This window comes from Cydia amplana, chromosome 1 (assembly GCF_948474715.1).
Source record: "Cydia amplana chromosome 1, ilCydAmpl1.1, whole genome shotgun sequence".
Taxonomy (NCBI): domain Eukaryota; kingdom Metazoa; phylum Arthropoda; class Insecta; order Lepidoptera; family Tortricidae; genus Cydia; species Cydia amplana.
The window spans coordinates 9999659-10023444 of record NC_086069.1 but is presented as its reverse complement, the minus strand read 5'-3'; the positions used below and the strand labels follow the sequence as shown (position 1 = coordinate 10023444).

General features: G+C 37.4%; 3 protein-coding genes across 5 annotated transcripts in view; 2 read left to right on the top strand and 1 right to left on the bottom strand.

Annotated features, from left to right (window-relative positions):
* The window catches only part of LOC134647513 (uncharacterized), a 206595-nt gene that overhangs the window by 33387 nt on the left and 149422 nt on the right, over positions 1-23786 (top strand). The window lies entirely within an intron of this gene.
* Positions 5657-8532, top strand: LOC134663057 (uncharacterized protein PF3D7_1120000-like). Its single transcript, XM_063519361.1, has 2 exons — positions 5657-5923; positions 6953-8532. Exon 2 carries the CDS (start codon positions 6964-6966, stop codon positions 8524-8526), a length of 1563 nt encoding a protein of 520 aa, XP_063375431.1. The 5' UTR covers positions 5657-5923; positions 6953-6963; the 3' UTR covers positions 8527-8532.
* Positions 9366-23786, bottom strand: part of LOC134663129 (rho guanine nucleotide exchange factor 17) — a 150073-nt gene continuing 135652 nt past the window's right edge. The window contains exons 7-21 of one of the 3 annotated variants that reach the window (XM_063519460.1): positions 23100-23412; positions 22854-22945; positions 22187-22409; positions 21820-21911; positions 20435-20565; positions 19820-19980; positions 18705-18797; positions 17107-17366; positions 15606-15626; positions 14776-14956; positions 14138-14205; positions 13289-13425; positions 11607-11784; positions 11034-11204; positions 9366-10543 (exon numbers count right to left, since the gene is read on the bottom strand). In XM_063519460.1, the coding sequence (XP_063375530.1) occupies positions 10254-10543; positions 11034-11204; positions 11607-11784; positions 13289-13425; positions 14138-14205; positions 14776-14956; positions 15606-15626; positions 17107-17366; positions 18705-18797; positions 19820-19980; positions 20435-20565; positions 21820-21911; positions 22187-22409; positions 22854-22945; positions 23100-23412 (2411 nt within the window). In that variant the 3' untranslated portion in view covers positions 9366-10253. The remainder of the gene's footprint in view (positions 10544-11033; positions 11205-11606; positions 11785-13288; positions 13426-14137; positions 14206-14775; positions 14957-15605; positions 15627-17106; positions 17367-18704; positions 18798-19819; positions 19981-20434; positions 20566-21819; positions 21912-22186; positions 22410-22853; positions 22946-23099; positions 23413-23786) is intronic. The other 2 variants (XM_063519479.1, XM_063519469.1) reach the window with 2 other exon arrangements.

Genomic DNA, 23786 nt, shown 5'->3' with positions numbered 1-23786 from the left:
TTGCATACCTACCGCCTGCCGCCTAAAGGTACAATACAAGAAGTCTGGGCGGTGGCACGCTCTTATACCGCCGAGAACTGCGCAATGTCATTACCGGAAAACACGCAGGAATACCGGCGAGGGGAGGCTAGGGCAACGTGATGAAAAAAACCTTTTTCCAAGAATTAATTTATTCACTCTGACTCTGTAAGAAATCATCACATGTCCAAAATCATAATCGTAACACTTTGTAACACGGAAATTGATTCCCCAAGCAACAGGTTTCTAAGCCGAATAATTTCCGTGTTACAAAGTGTTACGATTATGATTTTGGACATGTGATGATTTCTTACAGAGTAGCCGTAAGTATAGAGTTCTTGTATAGGTATGAGGTGCAATAAATATTTTGATTTTAAACTGAAATAAATGTCATATAGGTACTCAGAAAAAGTGACCCAAGCCTCTAGTGCCCCAGGCTGGAATCGAACCAGCGTCCTCTGCTATCGCGGCAGGTGCCTGTTACCTCTCGGCCACCGGGGGACAGCGGCATAGGTCGAATTTTTCCAAGTATAATATGCACTTCATACTGAAGGCTTATGGCGCCCCCTAGCCACCTCTAAGCTAGAAAAGTATGGTTCTACCTTCTAACTGGATCATCTCAGGTGATACCGAGTTAATATTTTCTGAAAATAATTTAATTTGTTCTAGTATGTATTTTGATTTTAGCGTGAAAAGTAGGTAGGTAGTTTGTAGTTTAGGGTTGAATGTGTATGTGGTCTTTAGCTGTGATTATATCTATACAACTCTACAATCCATGTCCAAAATAAATAAATAGGTAAATGGTATTACGGACTTGATGCCTGACGTATGTATACTTACTACCTACTTGTCAATCATTGAATTAAGTAGGTAAATAAAAAATATCATACTGTGATGAATTCAGGAGCACATTATACTGAATCAAATAATACATTGAAAACACTATTAATACTTACACAAAATATTGCCTGTCCTATATTTATAGATTTACTCAAAGAAAATATCCTGCATTACAGATTTTATTAAAATTGGTGACACACAAAATTTAAGCTGAAAAATAGCGAAATAAGTAAGAACATTTCAATTAGATGGGATTGAGATGATATATGTCAAAACCGTTTATTTAATCTATTACCGCCTTTATGTTTACTCCAGGGCTTTAATAGTTATTTGTACAACAAGAGATGAAAGTTTGAATCTAATTTAGAATCTTGAGCGTAGTAAGGGACTCAAAAGCGCACGAGATGTAAATAACTTTGATCTCGTGTAGTTCACAAAACTTTTCACCTCAGCAGTGAGAACATATTAGAGAACCCGAAAAATGTATTCCTTCTTTATCACTTACCTATTCACTCATGTTTTCTTAAGATATACCAAACAATTAAGTTTTCACTTCAGCAGCTCAAACAAGGGTACTTGGCTACTTAAAACCAGTGAGCAAAATCGAATTTTGCTCACCGAGTGAGCAAAATCGCTTTTTGCTCACTGAGTGAGCAAAATCGCTTTTTGCTCATTTTGTCTCACTCAGTGAGCAAAATGCGATTTTGCTCACTGTTTTTAAGTAGCAAAGTACCCTTGTTCGAGCTGCTGAGGTGAAAAATATTTTATTTACCTATGTGACTTACCTATGTACCTATTACTCTGGAGAGATAGAGATACATCAGATTCATCTTACATCGAAGATTCATTTCACAACAAATGCCTATCTATCACTTAACCTACCTACTTCGCTAAAGCCTGTTGGGAACGGTGTGAATATTATCGATTCAGCGTTGAATTCTTGTTAAACCGCAGACATGTTTGTTTCAATTTCAGTCGCGACGAAGGTGTATGACTGTTATTGTCTTCGCAAGATAATAGAGGTACAATGTACCTATATCTATAGGTACACGCAACGCATACTGTATAGATATACACATATAAATGTGTCACATTTATATAGTTGGTCAAACCAAATTTGTCAGAAAATAAGAACAAAAAAACTATACTCATTTTTTCTTTTGGGTGCTAGTACTAGTGTAAGACAAAGATAGTATGATTATCTCTGTCTATGTTTGAAATAAGACAGTTCTTTGACAAACTATAGGTTACGCTTTCAAATACCTACCTACGTCGATAGGTACCTAGGTACTGGTTGTCGATTCAAAATGCAACCTTTTTTTGTTTGACATGACTTAGGTATACGGTATAAAATAACGATTCTATAAATCGTATTGCACAGTTTTGCCTCTCATAACAGGTGTATTGTAATTTTTCTCGTCGAGAATAGAAAGATAAAATTAAATAAGTGTTTTATGATCAAGGCTCCGAAAAACGCCCGTCATTTTGAAAACATTTAGACAATTAAATATGCCCCAATGACGTCCTTAGACTATGAAAGAACATTTTGCAGTCATAAGCAAATATTGTATATTCCTGTAATACCAACTGGTCCCGCGTACCCCAGCCTCCTCTTTGAGTTGTAATCACGACCGACGGACAGACGTCAAGTGACCGCCGGAGGCATATGGCTGACTCAAGTAGCTTCACTCGGGTTTTCTTGATATAAACCGTATTCTTATAGATAATGTTTCAATGGCGCAGTAAGTTTAGCCCGATGACGATTCGCGTATTACGTGAATACGTTCAGTAAGCTAGTCGTTCCAAATTAATTTACGAAATAAATTTAATTAACAATAAATTTACCTGTACCTAATACCGGTATGATTACCTACTTACTAAGGTACAGGTTGATCATTTCTCACGACAAACAGTACAGAAATAGTATGGTATTCAAATGTAGAATGTCAACTAGTTAATTTTTATTACTATAAGCTCACTCAGTGAGCAAAAATCGCTTTTTGCTCACTGAGTGAGCAAAATCGCTTTTTGCTCATTTTGTCTCACTCAGTGAGCAAAATGCGATTTTGCTCACTGTTTTTAAGTAGCAAAGTACCCTTGTTCGAGCTGCTGAGGTGAAAAATATTTTATTTACCTATGTGACTTACCTATGTACCTATTACTCTGGAGAGATAGAGATACATCAGATTCATCTTACATCGAAGATTCATTTCACAACAAATGCCTATCTATCACTTAACCTACCTACTTCGCTAAAGCCTGTTGGGAACGGTGTGAATATTATCGATTCAGCGTTGAATTCTTGTTAAACCGCAGACATGTTTGTTTCAATTTCAGTCGCGACGAAGGTGTATGACTGTTATTGTCTTCGCAAGATAATAGAGGTACAATGTACCTATATCTATAGGTACACGCAACGCATACTGTATAGATATACACATATAAATGTGTCACATTTATATAGTTGGTCAAACCAAATTTGTCAGAAAATAAGAACAAAAAAACTATACTCATTTTTTCTTTTGGGTGCTAGTACTAGTGTAAGACAAAGATAGTATGATTATCTCTGTCTATGTTTGAAATAAGACAGTTCTTTGACAAACTATAGGTTACGCTTTCAAATACCTACCTACGTCGATAGGTACCTAGGTACTGGTTGTCGATTCAAAATGCAACCTTTTTTTGTTTGACATGACTTAGGTATACGGTATAAAATAACGATTCTATAAATCGTATTGCACAGTTTTGCCTCTCATAACAGGTGTATTGTAATTTTTCTCGTCGAGAATAGAAAGATAAAATTAAATAAGTGTTTTATGATCAAGGCTCCGAAAAACGCCCGTCATTTTGAAAACATTTAGACAATTAAATATGCCCCAATGACGTCCTTAGACTATGAAAGAACATTTTGCAGTCATAAGCAAATATTGTATATTCCTGTAATACCAACTGGTCCCGCGTACCCCAGCCTCCTCTTTGAGTTGTAATCACGACCGACGGACAGACGTCAAGTGACCGCCGGAGGCATATGGCTGACTCAAGTAGCTTCACTCGGGTTTTCTTGATATAAACCGTATTCTTATAGATAATGTTTCAATGGCGCAGTAAGTTTAGCCCGATGACGATTCGCGTATTACGTGAATACGTTCAGTAAGCTAGTCGTTCCAAATTAATTTACGAAATAAATTTAATTAACAATAAATTTACCTGTACCTAATACCGGTATGATTACCTACTTACTAAGGTACAGGTTGATCATTTCTCACGACAAACAGTACAGAAATAGTATGGTATTCAAATGTAGAATGTCAACTAGTTAATTTTTATGGTATTCTTACAGGTTTTTTTCCCATTTAGTCCGTTAAGTTTAAGTGATCGGATTTTTTTTATTTTAAATAACTAGGAACACAGAGCTTCGCTCCAAAACTCGAGTCGTTGATGTTGGAGTGAAGACCGCCAGGCTAAAGTGGGACTGGGCTGGACATGTCTGCCGGATGCATGATGACAGATGGGCCAAAATAGCCACTAGCTGACATCCCCAGTGTAGTCGAGGCAGAGGCAGACCGAGAAAGAGATGGCGGGACGACTTGGATGCATTCCAGCGGGATTGGCGGGATCTTGCTCAGCACAGGGAGGATTGGAAAGGGAGAGGGGAGGTCTTTGCCCAGCAGTGGGACATACACATAAGCTACAAAAAAAAAGTAGGTATCATTATTGATAACAAGTAACTGCTTAATTAAGACCAAACAACTAACAGTAAACTGTAATAAGCATACCCTAAAACCACCCAACTATTAGTCCAGTACTATAACTATGGTCCTGTGGAAGAGAAAAGAACTATGGAAGAGATCGCTTCAGCGATAAGACCGCCATCTTTTATTGAGGTGTGCCAATAAGGAGTACCCCCCACACTAGCGTCTTTTGAGCGTATAGTCAGCGCTGTGGAAAATGGCGTCGCTGCACAGTTTCGCCAACGTTGCGTCGAGCAGCAGCCATAGAGTTGACTAGACGCCGACGCTCGGGAGACGCTAGTGTGGGGTGGCCATAATAAACAAGAAAATAACAAATATCAAGGTTAACTTTTGGAAAACTATGCGAAAATATATATTTTTTTAAGTTTATCAAACATTTTAATCGACTACATCAAAATGGGACTACTAAACACAGAACTCGATAAAATAATGCCAACTTAACTCTTTCCTTAAGTTTTCCAGTAGATGAGAAAAGGCCTTACACACATTTTTCCTATTTGGTACTTACCTACCATCGGTATTAAATCAGATAACAGGGATCTATCAGCTCTAAAAATAAAAGTGCCCCTTCTGTGAAGTTCGCAAATTGCGGGTATCTTTTTCTGTCACTCTAATTACGCCTTTATTGGAGTAAAAGAGAAAGATCCTCCCAATTTGCGAATCTCGGTTTTCGCGGTAGGAACAAAATTGTAGATTTTATATTTAATATTTGCACGTTTGGTCCTTAAACACTATCTTACCACAATAGATAGGTACAGTACATTGTTATCATCTGCAGCACCAATTGAGTGCTGGGACGGGTTGTCTGTTCGTAGTCGCTACAACACGGGAAAATGCTGTAATCGCCTATCGAGCGCTTTGAAAACGTTGGTAGTGAATGTGTTAAATAATATAGGTATTTTAAAAGTTTATCGTTTATTTATTTATTAACACATATCAATATAAATATTTACAAAGGTATTACATTAATTTATATTAATTTATAATTCCATATCAATGCTAAACCTTATACTTATTCATGGTTCTAAAAATTCCTAACAATTGAACTCGCATCTTCCACGAGGAACCCAACTATGCTACCCACGTATGTCCAGTCCAATGTAAGAAACGTTGTTTTAATTTAATAACGGCCACGCGCTCTCTTGAGAAATCCAGTGGAAAACAGAACAAATGAGATCCGCTGTGACAGCCCTCTGGGCCGCCGACTGCCCCCTTATAAAAGCAGCGGAGCTACCGCTAGCCCGCAGAAGCACAACCCTGCTGCCAGCTACTGGACGTTACTATGGTCCTGATTTGACGAAGTTCGAAAAACTGTAAGTACTCCCCTTTTTTCTATTTTCGCCAACTGTACGGCAACCATCAGTTTTGCACTGACATAAACGCCGTCGAGAATGTAATTTACTTTCTATGCATCTCGCTCGTACTCGCATATTAGTGCGAACGAGATGTATAGAAAGTAAATTACATTCTCGATAGCGTATATGTCAGTTTTGACACTGTCAGTGTACGGGCTCTGGTTCTGATTGAATATCATTTTATTTCATTTTTAACACGCCTCACACAGTATACCTTTGCTTACCTCCTTTTGGAATTTAATTAATAAATAGACCCTATAATTTGTTTTTTTTTTGTCACTAAATTGGAGGTACTATAAATGCTAAAAAAATGTACATGAAGACAGCAAAGAAGGCACTTTTAGGCGATGTGACATTTATAGGTACCTAGTAGTTTTAAATAGAGCAACCAGATCAGACATATTGCTTCAATGTCCTCTTGAAACCCAAAGACCCTTATAAGGTTTTTTTACGATTTCATTTTATTATTATTATCATGCCGCGATCAGAAAGGGATTAGAAATAACAGATTCCATACACTTACGTCAAAATCAATATGGATTGACAGCTATCTCAATCCCTTTCTAATCGCGATTCAGTAATATATTATCTGCTGTTTATTTTTGTATTTTATGGACGGTCATATAAACAGTAACTATAAAAAGCAGCTTTTTAATAAAATAAACAGCAATTTAAAAGCTTCAAATTATGCAGATAAATTTAAAATGTATGAATTAAATAGAAAAATAAATACTCCGAGAAAATTGAGAGATTTTCTTAAAAAACGACTACAAATACTTTCTAAATGATTTTGTAAAGAGTTAATTGTTAAATATTTCCAAAAAAGCGGTGAAATAAATCAACAGCTAAAAGTAATTAAGATTTAAAAAAAAACTTACATCTACAGATTCCCTGATTAGTTCCATGTTTATAACCGTCCATTTAAAACATGAAAAATTAATTGTTTTAACATAGTATACCCACGTAATAAAAAAAATGTTTTTTCAGTTGCAAGTAAAATGCGAAAACGGCTGCACATATTAGCCTTGATCCTGCTTATCCTGTCAAGTAATGCATTTGGCGGCGGCAATAAAACAAAAAGAGCAAAAACTACCCAGAAAACACATCTGAAAGAAAAAGCAACCGACCGCATTAAAAGATTTGCCGATTATGATGAAAACGATGGACAATTTTGGGCTAATAGGGGAAAGAGACAAGTCAATCATAAAGATTTAACTAAAGATGATATTGATCAAGAAGTAAATAGGAAGTTTCCAAATATAAAGAATAAACTGTATAATGAACCACCTTTTTGGGGTAACCGAGGCAGGCGTTCATCTGAAGAAAATTACAATGACCTAACGTATTCCGATCTTGTTTCTGGTAATAATGATGACTACAGTTATAAAACAGAACAAAAGCTCAACGGGCATCCAAATTTAAAAGACAGAAGGGAAAATACGCTTCCCTTTTGGGGCAATCGAGGGAGGCGGAATTCCGATGAAATACCAGTTGACAATGATGTTGGTCCATTCTGGAGTAGCAGGGGCAGAAGACAAGAGGAGGAACCATTTTGGGGTACGAGAGGACGAAGAGAAAATAATTTACCTTTCTGGGGTAACAGGGGAAGACGAGACAATGAGCCATTTTGGGGAAGCCGAGGTAGAAGGGAAGAAAATGAGCCGTTTTGGGGTAATCGCGGAAGAAGACAAGATGAAGAGCCTTTTTGGGGCAACAGAGGAAAAAAAGAAGATGAAGAACCATTTTGGGGCAACAGAGGAAAAAAAGAAGATGAAGAACCATTTTGGGGAAATCGTGGTAAAAAAGAACTTGACGCTACTGAACCATTTTGGGGAAATAGAGGCAGGCGAAGGGAAGATCTCAAGGAATCTATAATGGAAGCTATCAACAAAGTTGAAAGTGATATAGACTATTTATCCAGGCTTAAAAAAGATACAACTCAATTCGATGGGCGTTTCTGGAAGAATAGAGGAAGGAATAGTCAGTTAAAGTATTTGTTTGATGTTAATCGAATGAAAAATCAGCATGGCGTTGAGCGAATTCCTTTTGAGTTGACCGTGAAGCCATCAGTCTCCAGTACTCTGTTCGACGATAGAATATATGCTGATCAACCACATTATATTTTAGTAGAAAGAAGCAGTCGATCATCAGGTGAATCCCTAGATCCCTATTTTATATCCAGAGGCAAAAAGAAGTACTTTAAAACATCAAGGGGTAGACGCAACGCTATGGAAGAAATTGTGAAATCGGTGCGAAATGATCCTTTTTATATAGCAAGGGGCAAGAAGGATTTTCAAGACATGAATTTAACAAGCTCAAAAACTCATGATGGGTTTTTAAAGGCTAAAGAACTCATCTGTGCAACTATTGAATTAATGAATAACGAAAGCAAAAATGTAAAAAGAGAAATAAATGAAGACAGAGACAGACGAAACACTTTGAAGAAGTTAGCAGCTCAGTTACAAAATGACCCGTATTTTGTTAGTAGAGGCAAGAAAAATGAAAGCAAAGAAATTGAAGTCGAAGAATTCATTAGTCAAATAGCTGCTATGTGTAACTAAAATATTTTCATAAGTGTTTGGGCTCTTATTGCCATAAGTGTACCACACAAAAAAGAAAAAAAAAATGTAATTGTAAAATAAATAATGTTATTAATTTTCACAGAAATATACTTATGTAACGAAAAGTAATTATAAAAATTGATTGTGACACGATGGTTTGAATAAAAATAACAATTTATTATTTATTTAATCCTGGCATCCTCATTTTTTTACTTCTTAAATACCTATTATCAGTCTCTTCCTAATACCTACAGTAAATTGACTCAGAAAGAATAATAAAATTTTATTTAGTTATTGACAACTGGCGCTGTATTCTGAGTAGGTACCTACACTCTAGAGTCTAGACTTAGTTTAGGTACCTACTCAGAATACAGAGCCAGTTGTCCTTTGTTTTGTCTACATTCTTGCGAATCGGTTAATATAGTTTGTCGATTTGTAGGTAATAGGCCCCGACGGCTACTTTGGTTCTTTATTTTCTAAAATATGCAATTTTATTATTGATCGAACTCATCAATTATTTTTTTCTTAAAACTAACAATTCAAGTATCCACATCCACGATTCCAATATCCATGCGTGCGCACAGCCGTCACGGCGCGGCGCCGTAAAGTCATAAACAAGACATTGTTTTTTTTTAAATATATATCCTGGAATTTGTACTCACGAAAGTTCATCTGTCAGCTGGAACCTAAACGATTGCAGCGCCATCTCCGTTGAGCTTTTCGAATTTAACTACATTGCTCATCGCTTTCGTTTAATTAGTACCTACTTCGAAATTAAACCCGGAGAGATCATAATTAGTAAATAAATAAATTTGACAGGAAATAAAAGACCGTATTTAGTGTGTTTTTTATTACTGCAATATAATAATATGTGATACATCCAAACATCCTATTTTATTTAAATCTGCTCTCAAAGTAGATCTGGTAAAGTCCAAAGATTTTGAGCAATCACCTCAAAATAATATCAATTCGTACTAGAAATGTTTTAGAATTCCATTTGCATGAAAACAATTAACGTTTCAAAATGGCCGGCTACGATGCAAATATTTCAGTTACAACTGTATATCCACATTTACTATAGATAATTATTTATTTCTTGGTTCATTATGGCCGCTTATAAGGGACATTTATAACACTCGTTTGATATGGCTATTACCATGTAAATAACTCTAAAAGACCTTTTTAAATAATTACTTATTGTAAATTTTATATAATAAGGTACTTAGGTCATCATTATAAAACGATGCACGAATATAACAATTCAGATTTTTTAAAATAATACTGTTAAAAATGTTATATTACCATTCAAATTTTTGATTATTTGGTAATCAAATTTTGTATAAATTTTATGGCCGCGGGATGACAGTGACATTTAATGCCTTAACTAAACGTTAATAATCTCATAATACTACATTTACCCGCGCTCACAAGCGCAACACATTTTTTAACGTTTATTTATTATTTTATTTCATTAGATTAGCGTACATCAATCTAAATTATAAGCTGGAATAATAACATTCATTCGAAAACATGTTTTAACATCATTAGGTAACGTAATAAGGATATTACGTGTCTTCAAGACTACGTTAAATCACATTCGAAAAACACTTGAAAACGTCAATCCGAATTCTCCGTGACGCCATCTCGTGAGCGCACGGATCCAAGTCAACGCCCTCTTTTAGCAGGCCTTGAAAATAATCGTAAACCCTGTAGGCCTTGACATTCGTTCAGACTCTCCACAGCAAGAGATGATTGGTCGAATCTTCCCTGCCCGCATCTTCTGTCATGCTCGAACTCCTGAAGTCTTCGTAACCGTCTCCTCCCGAAATGATTAATGTTTCCTTGTTACTCTGTGTAGTCTCCGCCTGTTTGTGTAGTTTCTCCGCGTTGGCTGACCGCCTGGTCAAGGCTTTCGTCTTAAGGCTTGCTTGCGCGGGTTTCGCGGGTTGCTTCTGAGCTGCTGGATTCTCTACGATGGTCAGGAATCTCACATGGCCAGTATGGCCGTAGGTGACACCTGTAATTAAAGAAATACGCTTTAGACCTACAGTGTTCTGTTAGAATAAATTGGTATAAGGTTTTGTAACGTACGCATCCTTTTAACTAACATATTATATTCTTTTTTTAAATATGTAGGCGAACTGTCCAGTGTGGGCGTTGGTGAGTCGTAAGTATCTCGGCGCGGCAAAATCATTGTATTCCGTAGATAGGTAATATTGGATGAGGATCACCACAAACTATTTTAATAACAAATTTTCCGTGAGACACATACATCACAACATAGTATAAAACAGAGTCGCTTCCCGCTGTCTGTCTGTCTGTCTGTATGCTTAGATCTTTAAAACCACGCAACGGATTTCGATGCGGTTTTTTTAATAGATAGAGTGATTCAAGAGGAAGGTTTGTGTATAATTTGTTAACCCGTGCGAAGCTGGGGAGGGTCGCTAGTATTAAATATATTAAAAACGGGTCACTCACGTATACTAACTATTAGTGAACACTCTTACCTGTGAGCGTGGGCACAGTGAATTGTCCAGTGCGTGCGTTGGGCGAGTTATGCAGCGGCGCGGTCAACAGCACGCCGGCGCTTGTGCCAACCCATAGCGTATCTCTGTGTGCCAGCAACGCCGTAACCCGCAGGCACGCCGCTTTGTGTTGCCGGATGATGTCGTCGCAGCCTGCAAAGTGTACGTATAACAACGATAAGTAGGCCGGTTCTGTGTAGGTATATTGACCTTGACCGCTCTTCAGAGCATCAGATTCGGATAAAACTCTACAAGTAGGTACCACCGCATCTGGCCTCGTCATACGTTTCTAGAATCAGGTACCTACTTACTTCCGTTAACCTTTTATACACATTACACACAAACTAGTTTTTTACTCTCAAATAAATAACCCAAGAAAGAAAGGAAACAATTCCAAACACTTTTTTTATAAAAATAACTAATTTAACTAGCATCGCTTTATACTATCCGTGACAAAGATCAGATAACAAGGACACTTCTATTTCACAAAACAACTGTGAAACGTAAAATTCCGCCCGGGATTCCTTCAACCACTCCTTTGCAGTGTGCACTCACCTTGCAGCATTTTGGTGACTTGTGGCGTGATGTTGATCTCAGCGAGCATCTCTCTCGTGGTGGCGTTGTAACACCTGAGCTGGGCGGCGTTGTCCAGCGACAGCCAGATCGAGCCGCCCGCCACCGCCATGTGGCTGATCGGCTTCGCTTCCGAACTTATTTGGAATGTTTCGTCGACCTGGAATGTTAAACCATTGTAAAATAAAATAAAAACAACGGGTTGCACTCCGGGAGTGCCGACACAAGTGAAAACTCAATGACTAGTCCAAAATGTCTGCAGCACTATGTATAATTGACCCATCCTCCTTTCTATTGAAAAACTTTAGTTCCGAAATTGCTGGTCAGTGAGCTTGTTTAAAATTCGAAATTCAAATGTGTAGCGTTAATTGTTTAAAATTCGAATAGAAATTGTAAAGTTACCTTGCAGACCTCGCATCTAAATATATTTGGTCATGATATTTTGAGTTTTATTCACCAGTACTAGAGTTCACTTTTATTTGCGATTTCATCAAGGTGTAGCTTTATTGAATTATATTTGAGTGATATAAAGTAACCCCCTTATTCATAAACGTTTACTAAAGTTGACAAGCCGATAATAATCGTTTGTCCCTTTCCGACGTATTAGTATGATGGAAAGGGACAAACGATTATTATCGGCTTGCTAACTCGTTTATGAATAAGGGGGTTAGAATGTAACTGTGAGATCCTCGTATTTCAGCCCGTACAAGATTAGAAATTAGAACCTTTTTCATGTAATGTCATTGAATTTTTCTTTATTGATTTAAATGCCATCTAAATAAGTGGCCATCTAAATCTTACGGTCACGTGATCGCCTTACGCTGTCTCGAGTTTATCATTTTTTCCCCACCTCAAAAAGTGCCCAGCGCCGCTAAAGAAGTTTTCACTTCAAAAAATTGTTTGGGCTATTATAGCGCTCTACTAGTGTGGGGATTAAACACTCATTTGAATTTCTTTTTACAAGTATGCAATGCAAGTTACCTGAAGGCGGGATTCCACCAGTATATGGCACTGTGCGGCACAAGCATTTATAGTTCTGTACTTGTGCCGTACACAGGGCGTTTAGGGTTTTTCAAACCATTTGGTTTGTCATCGCATCGTAAACCTACCTACCTACCGCAACGTTAGGTATCGAATCAATACTCTATTATTATTTTATTACTATTAAAAATATAATGTCATGTGCCTATATAAACCTAATATTTACTTTGCTTCTAAATGTGAATACTTATAACTTTCATTAATGAGTATACCTATTTGCTTTCGGAAACGCATAACAAGGAACTGTAGATGAACTGAACATCATAAAATGATGGCATTTCAAACTGTTTTGTGAAGGCGGTTCAATTCCTTAACTCCACTAGGTACGTTGCATAGAAAATGCTACAAACTTTACGATGTCTGGTCTTTCGTGATATGATGTGAAAGACGAGTAGAATAATTAAGACTTTTAACTTCATTCGTAAAAAAGAGGCTTCCGCTTGTACTGGACCGAAATAGCCAAATAGCTACTGGATACTACTACATATAATATATAAGGGCGGATCCTAGCTCATGGGGGTGAGGCTTGAAATAATAATTGATAAAGGTGATCACTGATCAGATGGCGTGGACTACACTACACGTTTTTTTAATTATTAATACTTTCAATTAAGAAAACAAACCTGCAACGATTGCGGGTTAATGATTTTGATGCACGAGTGCGTCGCGCACCACAGCTTGCCGCCGGACAGGAGCATGCTGGTCACGGACGTGTTGCCCGTGCCCACGGGGATCGTGGAGCGCTCCGTCCAGGAACCGTCTGAAAGGCGGTAACAATACGGATGATGACACATGTTGAATTTTATAACAAATACTAGTAAAATAGATAGCAAACGAGCAATTTATCACAATAATGTGGATTTTTTTTTAGCCTGGTTTAGTGTCCCACTGCTGGGCAAAGGCCTCCCCTCCCTTCCTCCACTCAACCCTGTCGTTTGCATGTGGATATTAAAATAAAATATTGAAAAATTACAAAAATACAGGACCTGAAAGTTTCAAAATTTAAGTTTTTTTTAAACTTCCAAAAACGATAAAGTAAGGGTACCATTCGATTCCTTACATTTCATCCAAAAAAATATTGTATAGCAACTATATACATAACCGCAATATTTCACCGACAAAAACGCAATTTTCTTGTTTTGTCCATACTACAAGATGGGTTTTGTATAGGGCGTTTCGCGAGTGAAGTGCGACTGTCGGCCTTTGACTACAATTTCTGACTTTTGTGTTACTTTAATGCAATGGGTCCCATATAGACATTTGATCCTAAAAACAAACCCGATTGATTGATACCATAAATGAAAATTAGTCATGTAGCCTATTTCTGGTAAAAAATTACTTAGTTATATAGCCCAAGAGTGTACCTTGGGGTATACCATACATAAATCCTATTATTTATCATTTGAGTCGGTCAGGATTTATTTTGAAGTCAGTCTAAATCCACAAAAAGTATATTTAACTTAGATATTTACCTATATCTCTGCAATATACCACGAGGTCACCGTTGCCAAGGGCAACGAACACCTTTCCCTCCATGTACCTGGAATTGTTAGCATTATTTTGATTAAAATCCAAGAAGCCGGCACGACTAAGCACTTCTCGAATAAAATAATAATATAACATCTGTATAAACAGTTATTGTGATATCGGTATGAAAAACGAATGCTTTAAAAATACTGGGTATTTTCAATATCAAAGAACATTTTTAAACATGTACCTAATCAACCTGAAGGACACTTCAACAAAACACCAACTATAGTTTAGTTTCTATAGTTAGTCATGGAATACACAGTTGCGCTGTGATTTGACTTTGTTTTTCTGATGCGTTTTTTACTTAAGCAGTTGTAGACGTGGATGCTGGCATTCTCAATCCTGAGCCCGTTAGGCTGTTCTCTCTAAGTGTAAGGCCTGAGTGGACGCTCGAGTTGGGCGTGCAACGGGGCGGGGCGTGCGGCGTGCATGTTAAACAAATGCAAACGTATAGCAGCGGCCTTAGTACACGCTGCTCAAATCACTTGTGAGCCCGACGCCACGCTGCACGCCCCGCCGAACGCTCCGCTTCGAGCGTCCACTCAGGCCTTACACTAAGGATAAAAAGAAGTACACTTACACTATAGAATGCACCCCCGAGTTGTGCTGTAGCTTCACTTTGTTCTTCTTGATCCGAATATTATCTAAGCAGTTGTAGACGTGTATGCAGCCGTCCTCTGTGCCAAGCCACATGGTCGGCTGGTTGGCGGTCGTGCCGCTGTCTTCCGAGGATTGGCGACTGGCGGGCGATGAAAGGGTACCTGGTTGAAACAGCTAGTTGAATTGCGTGCTTAAGATAATTGCTTACTTAAATTAGTTGGTGTACTTTTTATAAAAAACCGGCCAAGTGCGAGTCGGACTCGCGCACAGAGGGTTCCGCACCATCAACAAAAAATAGAGCAAAATAAGCAAAAAAAGGTCACCCATCCAAGTACTGACCCCGCCCGACGTTACTTAACTTCGGTCAAATATCACGTTTGTTGTATGGGAGCCCCCACTTAAATCTTTATTCTGTTTTTAGTATTTGTTGTTATAGCGGCAACAGAAACACATCATCTGTGAAAATTTCAACTGTCTAGCTATCACGGTTCGTGAGATACAGCCTGGTGACAGACGGACGGACGGACGGACGGACGGACGGACAGCGGAGTCTTAGTAATAGGGCCCCGTTTTTACCCTTTGGGTACGGAACCCTAAAAATAAGTAAGTAGCAGGTGGAAGTATTTCGATACTGCGATGCATAAATGATAGCCTTGCATCTTTATGATAATGGTGGGTGCCCATTTGACAACGGATGAAGGAAACAATTTTGCTTTGCTTTATAAGTGTTGCATATTTGTAAAGAGTAAATACTAATTTGGGGACGGAAATTAAAATAGTGTGCATGCAAATGGTTTGAAAATATCATACCCAGAATGGAACGTCCTGAAACTGAGAGCCGATGCAGGAAGGTTAAAGGTTAGGTCAATATATCATACATTTATTACAGGTACGGTATTGGTAAATAAGGTAATACTGGTAGGAATATAAACATTTTTGTACCAACATACGACACTACTAAGATTAAGTAAATTAGGTTGTGCATGTCAGTAATGTGTCATCATATATCAGAAAGAAACGTCTAAGTACGCCAATAATAATAAAAAAGCGGCCAAGTGCGAGTCGGACTCGCCCATGAAGGGTTCCGTATTTAGGCGATTTATGACGTATAAAAAAAAAACTACTTACTAGATCTCGTTCAAACCAATTTTCGGTGGAAGTTTACATGGTAATGTACATCATATATTTTTTTTAGTTTTATCATTCTCTTATTTTAGAAGTTACAGGGGGGGGGACACACATTTTACCACTTTGGAAGTGTCTCTCGCGCAAACTATTCAGTTTAGAAAAAAATGATATTAGAAACCTCAATATCATTTTTGAAGACCTATCCATAGATACCCCACACGTATGGGTTTGATGAAAAAAAAATTTTTGAGTTTCAGTTCGAAGTATGGGGAACCCCAAAAATTTATTGTTTTTTTTCTATTTTTGTGTGAAAATCTTAATGCGGTTCACAGAATACATCTACTTACCAAGTTTCAACAGTATAGTTCTTATAGGAGAAAAGTGGCTGTGACATACGGACGGACAGACGGACAGACGGACAGACAGACAGACATGACGAATCTATAAGGGTTCCGTTTTTTGCCATTTGGCTACGGAACCCTAAAAACGGTGTTTGCCTAAATAGTGCATAACTTGTATCCCAGTAGGTAGGCGACGAAAAATAAAATTAATACTTGCCTACTAATTTGAAGAGGCAACAATTAAAAACATTAATTAAAACTATACAAAGGGGTTATTATAAGTAATATCAAGTAGCTTTAACAAAGGTGGAATTATGCAAGGATATATACTATTGGTGTTATTTAATTTAAAAGGTTTTAATAAACATATGGAACAGATTTAACTTAACTTAAATTAATTTATATATAGATTTATTTAAATTATTCATGTAACAACAGATAAATAAATAAATAAAAAACCTAAATATGTAAACCTGTGTTGTGTACAATAAAGTGATTACTACTACTACTACTACTAAATATATTGGATGTCCAATTTAATTTAGATAACCCTAAAGTACGTTACCTACCACATATCCCATTCACTTCCAGTGCGAGCTTTGCACTATGCTTGTAGCGTTAGTGTTTTTCCGCTTTGTAGCGAAAAGCTGCAGTGAATGCGTTTTAATTCAGATGATTGGTTAAATTGGATAAGTACTTGCGCAGTGGTTTTCTAATTATTACGAGGAAACATACATAGTTAATATCAACCATCAACTATGATATTTTTTCTCAACAATATGAATTAAGCGGAAGCCCTACTTACTTATTTTTATTCAAATACTCAAAGGTCCTCAACTCACATGTCGTGATCCCCATAGCCTGCTTATCCACCGCTGGATTCGAGTTGGACTTCATGACAGGATGCACGGGCATATTCTGTCCCGTGTACGGGGTGCTCAGGCTCTTGCTGTGGTTGGGCGTGAGCGTGGACCTGTGGTTGAGAGATGCTGTGAGGTTCCCGTGTAGTCGGAGGTTGGCGGATTCCTGACTTCGCTCCGACAGGGCGTCTTGGTTCTCGCTGGTCGATGAACCGTCATCGTCGTCTTCGCTTGATGATGAGCTTGAAACATATTTAAATTTTTTAAATAACATTTTTTAGATTAGTACGCAGACGTAAGATTTTTTTTATAATGTACCAAGTGAACCATTGTATACAGGGTGGATTTTCTTTTTGGGTCAGTGAGGGCAGCTACCAGATCCCGTACTGCTACGAGAAAACGGTCTTAGAAGACCTTCCCTCGATTTCAAATTAATGAAGATTGGCTTTTACAGATTTTGGAAAAAACATACAGGATGCGAGAAAAAGGTCATTTTTGACAAACTTTTATTTGATGCCAATCGATCCCATTCCTATTGAGGATGAAAAGCTTGTATCGAACTGAAACAAAATTTCCGGCTAGAAAAGCCACAAATCGAGGAAAACTTTTCCCATACAATTTGTATCAAAATGAAAACTTTTATTTTTCACATGCGATCTTTGTACCTATGCCAATCGATTCCATTCCTATTCAGTATCAATAGTTTCCTATGGGTCAACTTACGATAACGTACTAAAAAGCCACAAATTATTAAAAACTTTTTCCATACATTTACTATGGAGAAAACCTGAAATTTTATTCACAATTGTACAATTCCACCCTGTATACTTTCTATTTATTATTTTTATTTATGTATTGTAAAATCTTAAAGATATGAACGGCCTACTGAGATTTAGCTTTACTAAACTTATAGTGTATGGTAATATAATACATATTATACAATAAAACTAGGTAAGTATCTGAATAAAATCTTAGTCATATTATACATACGGGGTGTCCCAAGAAGTAGTGATATACTGAAGCTGGGAGGTAGAGGACCTCGAGGGCTATCTGAATCACCCCCATGTATGTTCCGCGATTTTTCGTATTTTCGGAGTTATGATTTTTTTTAATTTTTCACCTATCGCCGAGTACGATGAGATTTTTATTTATGGTGACGTGAATTATTGCGGTAGATGCTTGATTTTTTTGTGTGCTAAGCTGATAGATAGGCCAATTCAGTATGGTAACATTTACTATCGTTAGATCTTTGAATGAATTTAAAAAAAAAATTAATGCCAAGAAAGATAAAATTACCCAGTATGTTCACAACTTCAAGGGCGCTTAGAAAAATAAAAATACGCGGAACATACATGGGGGTGATTCAGATAGCCCTCTAGGTCCTCTACCTCCCAGCTTCAGTATATCACTACTTCTTGGGACACCCTGTATAGGTACATGTTATGCGCACTTATTGCATTTTTAGTGTTTTGATAACATTTTACGTAAATAGGTTCTAAAATAGGGTCCGTGACTGTACTACTAAGTAAAATCTGTAATATAAAATGGCATACCTCAATCTAAATATGGCATGGGCATACCTGTCTAATCGTATGTTTTTGCAGCTGTCATCAGGGTCGGATATGCTAATGCCTGGCTTCACTGAACTCGTGCTGTTCAGGGAGCTCGAACTTCTAAAATAATAATTCGGAATTAAGTTTGATATGAGCAAATAATGTAACAAAATGAATGCTACAGAAATAAAATCCCACCTAAATGAAAGCTACAGAAATAAACTCCAAAAAGGGGTTTGAAGACTTTGAAGGAGGTAGGTATATTTGGGACAATATCTGAGTAAAATATATATTTTTAATTAGATGATGTGTTTTCAATTTTGATCATAGTGTCACCTAACAAAAAAAACGTCAAGTGCCTATAATAAGGCACAAAATCCATTGAAATGAGCCACCTAATTATATACTTACGGACTACGGTATACCAACTGTCTAGTGCACAATACGAGTAAGCACAGATGCGGGCAATATACACGCGACGTACCTATTTATAAAAGGCTCGCGTTGCATACTCCATTGCCTAGACGTTACTTGCAGCTTTATGTTACGCACCAATTACACATAATTTATGAGAAAGATACATACGGTATACCGGCAGTCAAATAGTTAATTGCCCGACAAATTTAATGCGAATGCAGGTGGCATACTTACATCCGAAGAAAAATTTTCACGCACTCCACACGCCATTGCATGACGTCACTTACGGCTTAGGCGAGATTGTCAGCATGCACAAACTTGACTGAAGTTTAGCTTGGGCACTACGTTACTTAAATATATGAGAAAAATACTTACTATATATCGACATTATGTTGCCTGGTGAGCGCCGTGCATACATACGCACGCGACGCACAAGATGCGCGCGTTACACACGCCATTGCATGACGTCACTTATGATTTTGGCAATAGTGCTAACACGCTTAAAGTGGAGTGTTGTTTATATCGGCCAATAGAAATTGAAACACTTACGGTATATCGACAGTCTGTTGCCTGGTGAGCGCGGGCGCGGGCGGTATGCAGGCGACAAACAAGATGCGCGCGTTACACACGCCATTGAATGACGTCACTTATGATTTTGGCAATAGTGCTAACACGCTTAAAGTGGAGTGTTGTATATATCGGCCAATAGACACTGAAACACTTACGGTATATCGACAGTCTGTTGCCTGGTGAGCGCGGGCGCGGGCGGTATGCACGCGACACACAAGATGCGCGCGTTGCACACGCCGTTGCACGACGTCACTTGCGGCTTTGGAGTAAGCGTCAACACGCACACTTGCCCCACGTAGCCGTCGCTGTTGCATACCTGAAATCGAGAGAGAAAGAATATGAAGTTTTAGGCTACACTCTTCTAAAGTAGAGGTTGCACTAGCCAGAAAAAGGTCAATTTCGATTCTTTTTTTCCACGTGCATTTTTTAGAGATGTTAAAAAAACGCTTAATTAACAATTCGATTCGAGTATTTAAGACATATAAATACTATAATAACGAATATATAATAGGGATGAATTCACATGTATAATGTTATAACAAAATCTAAAGAAAATGAGCAAAATAATACATTTCTCACTTTTGTAATGATGAGGGTAAGCTTACATTTAAACTAAAAATTATAGTATCGTATGCACAGGTCGCTTAAACTAAATTGAGGCATCTATCCCCCGTAGACATCTAGGTATGTCACTTTTACACTAGGCAAAATCATTCATCTACAAATGGCAGTTTGGTTTCGCAGTAATATATAGGTAATAAATAGCTTACCCAAACGTCAGGTGCCTGCCCTTTAGGCGGTAGCGTAGGCGCAGCGCACGTGAACTGCAGCCCTGCGCGAGTTTTTCTGATCGGCACAGGCGACAGGAACTCTGGCGCAGTTCTCTCCTGACCATATACACCTGCAAATACATTATATTTAATAATAAATTACCTCTACATACTTGAGCACATCTATAACTCTTTGATTCAGAAATGTAGGCGTGAAAGAAACCAGACACTACAAGTAAGACATACAAATTAAATAAAAATGGAACGGTCATCAAATATCACTGCTACGGGTATGTGAAGATTGTGAAGCTAAGGATAGATACACTAGAAAATTTAAAAAACTAGTAGGATGTTGAGAATTTAAACTAGGGAAGAAGTATTACGCAACCCTAAAAAGCGAAACGCAAATGTTGAAAGTGAAATAACATGTGTCATTATTTTTCTCCGGTGATCTAAGGACAGGACTAACACGACTATTGTGCAAAATACGCCGTAGGTCAGTTACTCGTACACAGTACCGTTGGTTTCCGCTAGTAGTGAATCAACCGCGAGTGAACTCATTTGCTTTCCGATCAACATCTTATTGTGTTCGTTCACTTAGTTCCGTTCACCTTTTATTTTATAATTTGTACGTGGTTTTAGTTTCGATATAATTAACGATAAAATTGTGATATGAAATATCTGACCTAATATACTGGATGTGGGCTGTGACAGGAGTGAATAATGAATAGGTTGATTTGCTAAATAATTATTAATTATTAGTATTTCATGCAAATGTAACTTTAAATATTTTTATGATATTGAATTAAAAAAAAATGAAAACGATAAATCTTGTAAAGTATCTAAAAAAGGAACACGATTTTAGCTGCTCAAATTGATAGACGTATTGATTGCATATCTTTTTGTTATGGATTGTAGGTTTTATGTTTACTACAAACGTGGATGTTAATGTAGATTTGATAGAATGAAATATTTTTCTAAATTTTTAGATGATAACTTTGCAGATATTATTAGAACATATTAGGAATATTTAATTATTCTCTCCTATTACACATCACACCCCGTATATCTACGACTACATTACTTACTTCCAACAGACTTTATAGAAAACCTAAGTGTCCGTCCTGGAAAAATTTAAAACGTTTCAAAACATCACACATTTGTCAAAAATATTATCACCACCATCCCTACGTCATCAGGCCGATAAAAAGAGACGAACATTTTATAAACATATAAAACATCCGACTCTTTTAGGACAAATGCGGTAATGTGACACCAGACCAGCTAGCATGACTTGCGTTGTCGCGACTTCAAGCATGGAGTCTCGCGCGAGAACGCAACTCATGCTAGCCTGTCAGAGACATGAGACAAGAAAATGTACTTACATAACTTTTGTTTCGTTTCGTTTATCAGTTCCTCCCAATTGCTTCTCTTCTCCGTCTTTGGAAATATTAAAGTAAGATTCTCGGGTCCATTTCTGAAAAATTACATAAATCCAATTAATAATGCGTCTAAAGCCAAATATATCTAGTATATCTACCCCAGTAATTAGTTTCCACACTATGTAGAATAACTACAATTGTGTTGGGTGGCTCTTTAGGACTTCGTAAAATAAACTAACTGCTGAAAAGGCTGTCAATCGCAATCCAACGCGGCAACGCAGCGAGCGTGATGGGCACCTTTGCGTCGGGGGCAGCCCGGGACGGGCTATTTTTTTATATATTTAGTTTGTATTTATATTTCAGTACTTACGAAGTATTTAAACTAATTTCCATATAACACAGCTGCGTATCACTATTTTGTCGCTCCGACAACTGCCTGTTCATCGTGTGCAGCATATCTCTCACTATTTCCTCTAAGTGCGAGTGAGACATATGCAACGCAGCCACTTGTTCAGATATTTGTGTCAGTGTCTTTACGTCTTCTGTTAGCGTTTCCACTTCGTGCATTACCCTTCGGAGATTTTCGTCCTTTGCTAAAAGTATTGATGTTTTTTTTAAATAAATATCATATGGGATACATATTTACATTCTGTACTCTTAATATAAAAATAGTTATTAAATCTGTTTTGGTTCGGACAAGCAATAAGTAGATGAATGGGTTCACAAATATAATGTTAGAAACAACAACAATTTTTTACTAAGTATTTTTATAATACAAACATTCGAGATTAACCTTTTCGACGCCGTGTCAAACACAAAAGCTGTCACGCTGACGCCACATTACTGAAGTGTCAAAACTGAAATTGAACTTTATGCATATGCACGTAGGTCTATGTTGCTCTGTGGTCTGTGACCGATTAATCGGTCTTTGGCGTTGAACCTACGGTGCGGATATATCGGTCATTGGCGTCCAAAAGGTTAAGTATATGTATACTAGTACAAATCCATTATTCTTGATAAACTGTAATGGTACTCACCTTTAACGATTTCGAGATCGGCTAATGGTATCCTCATCAAAAGTTTGTATTTATTACCTTCCATCTGACTTGCTATATTACTTTGGTATGTTCTGTAATATAATTAAATACGTTTCACATTTAATAAAATTCATTAAAATTATGAAGCACTCAAACTTTTAATTACTTATGTATAAACTTGTAATATTTTTTGATAAAACTATTAAATTGATGTTTCGGGTAGAAAACACACAACGAATTACTCACGGAATGGGTTTTTTCATAGTCCCTGTTCGTCTTTTTACACTCGTTATTAAAAGAGTATCGTTAAAAAGGAACAGGGCTCTATCTTTAATGGTCCCTTGTGCAGACAACATCGACACCGTCTCGTGCTTGAGAAACGTCCGTTCCGCTGCCGCCAGGTTATTGAGACCCTCAATCATTTGTTCTAGGTCCCTTAAAGTTTGCTGTTGTTGTTCTAACTCTAAACTTTCTCGTTCTGTGCAATTTATCAGTTCTAGGAGTTCGTGGATTTCCTTTTGAGCCTCTAGTAGCAGTTTATGGTCGGGGTGTGACTGGTCTGTAACATTAAACATACGCGTGATTTAAAAGGCTACAGCAACAGCAACATCAACCTCGTGCATTTCGACAAGGTTCACGACGGGCACGTCATCGCATCAAAGGCGTGTCGCGTTGAAAGGGTTATCTGGACTTGACTTCGTTGTTGCTTAGATATATAGTATTACTATTAATACGTAGTCTAGACTCTAGCTAGAGGCAGGAGATATGTTTTTATTACATTTGAGAATATACTTATATTATTTTAACAGTTTTTATTTTTTACAATTGATAGTTATAAAATCTTTTATAAATACGAATACGAGTATCATACCATCCGAACCTTTTCTATAGAAGGTAATAGGAATTCATAATACCTAATTATTTTTTGATAAT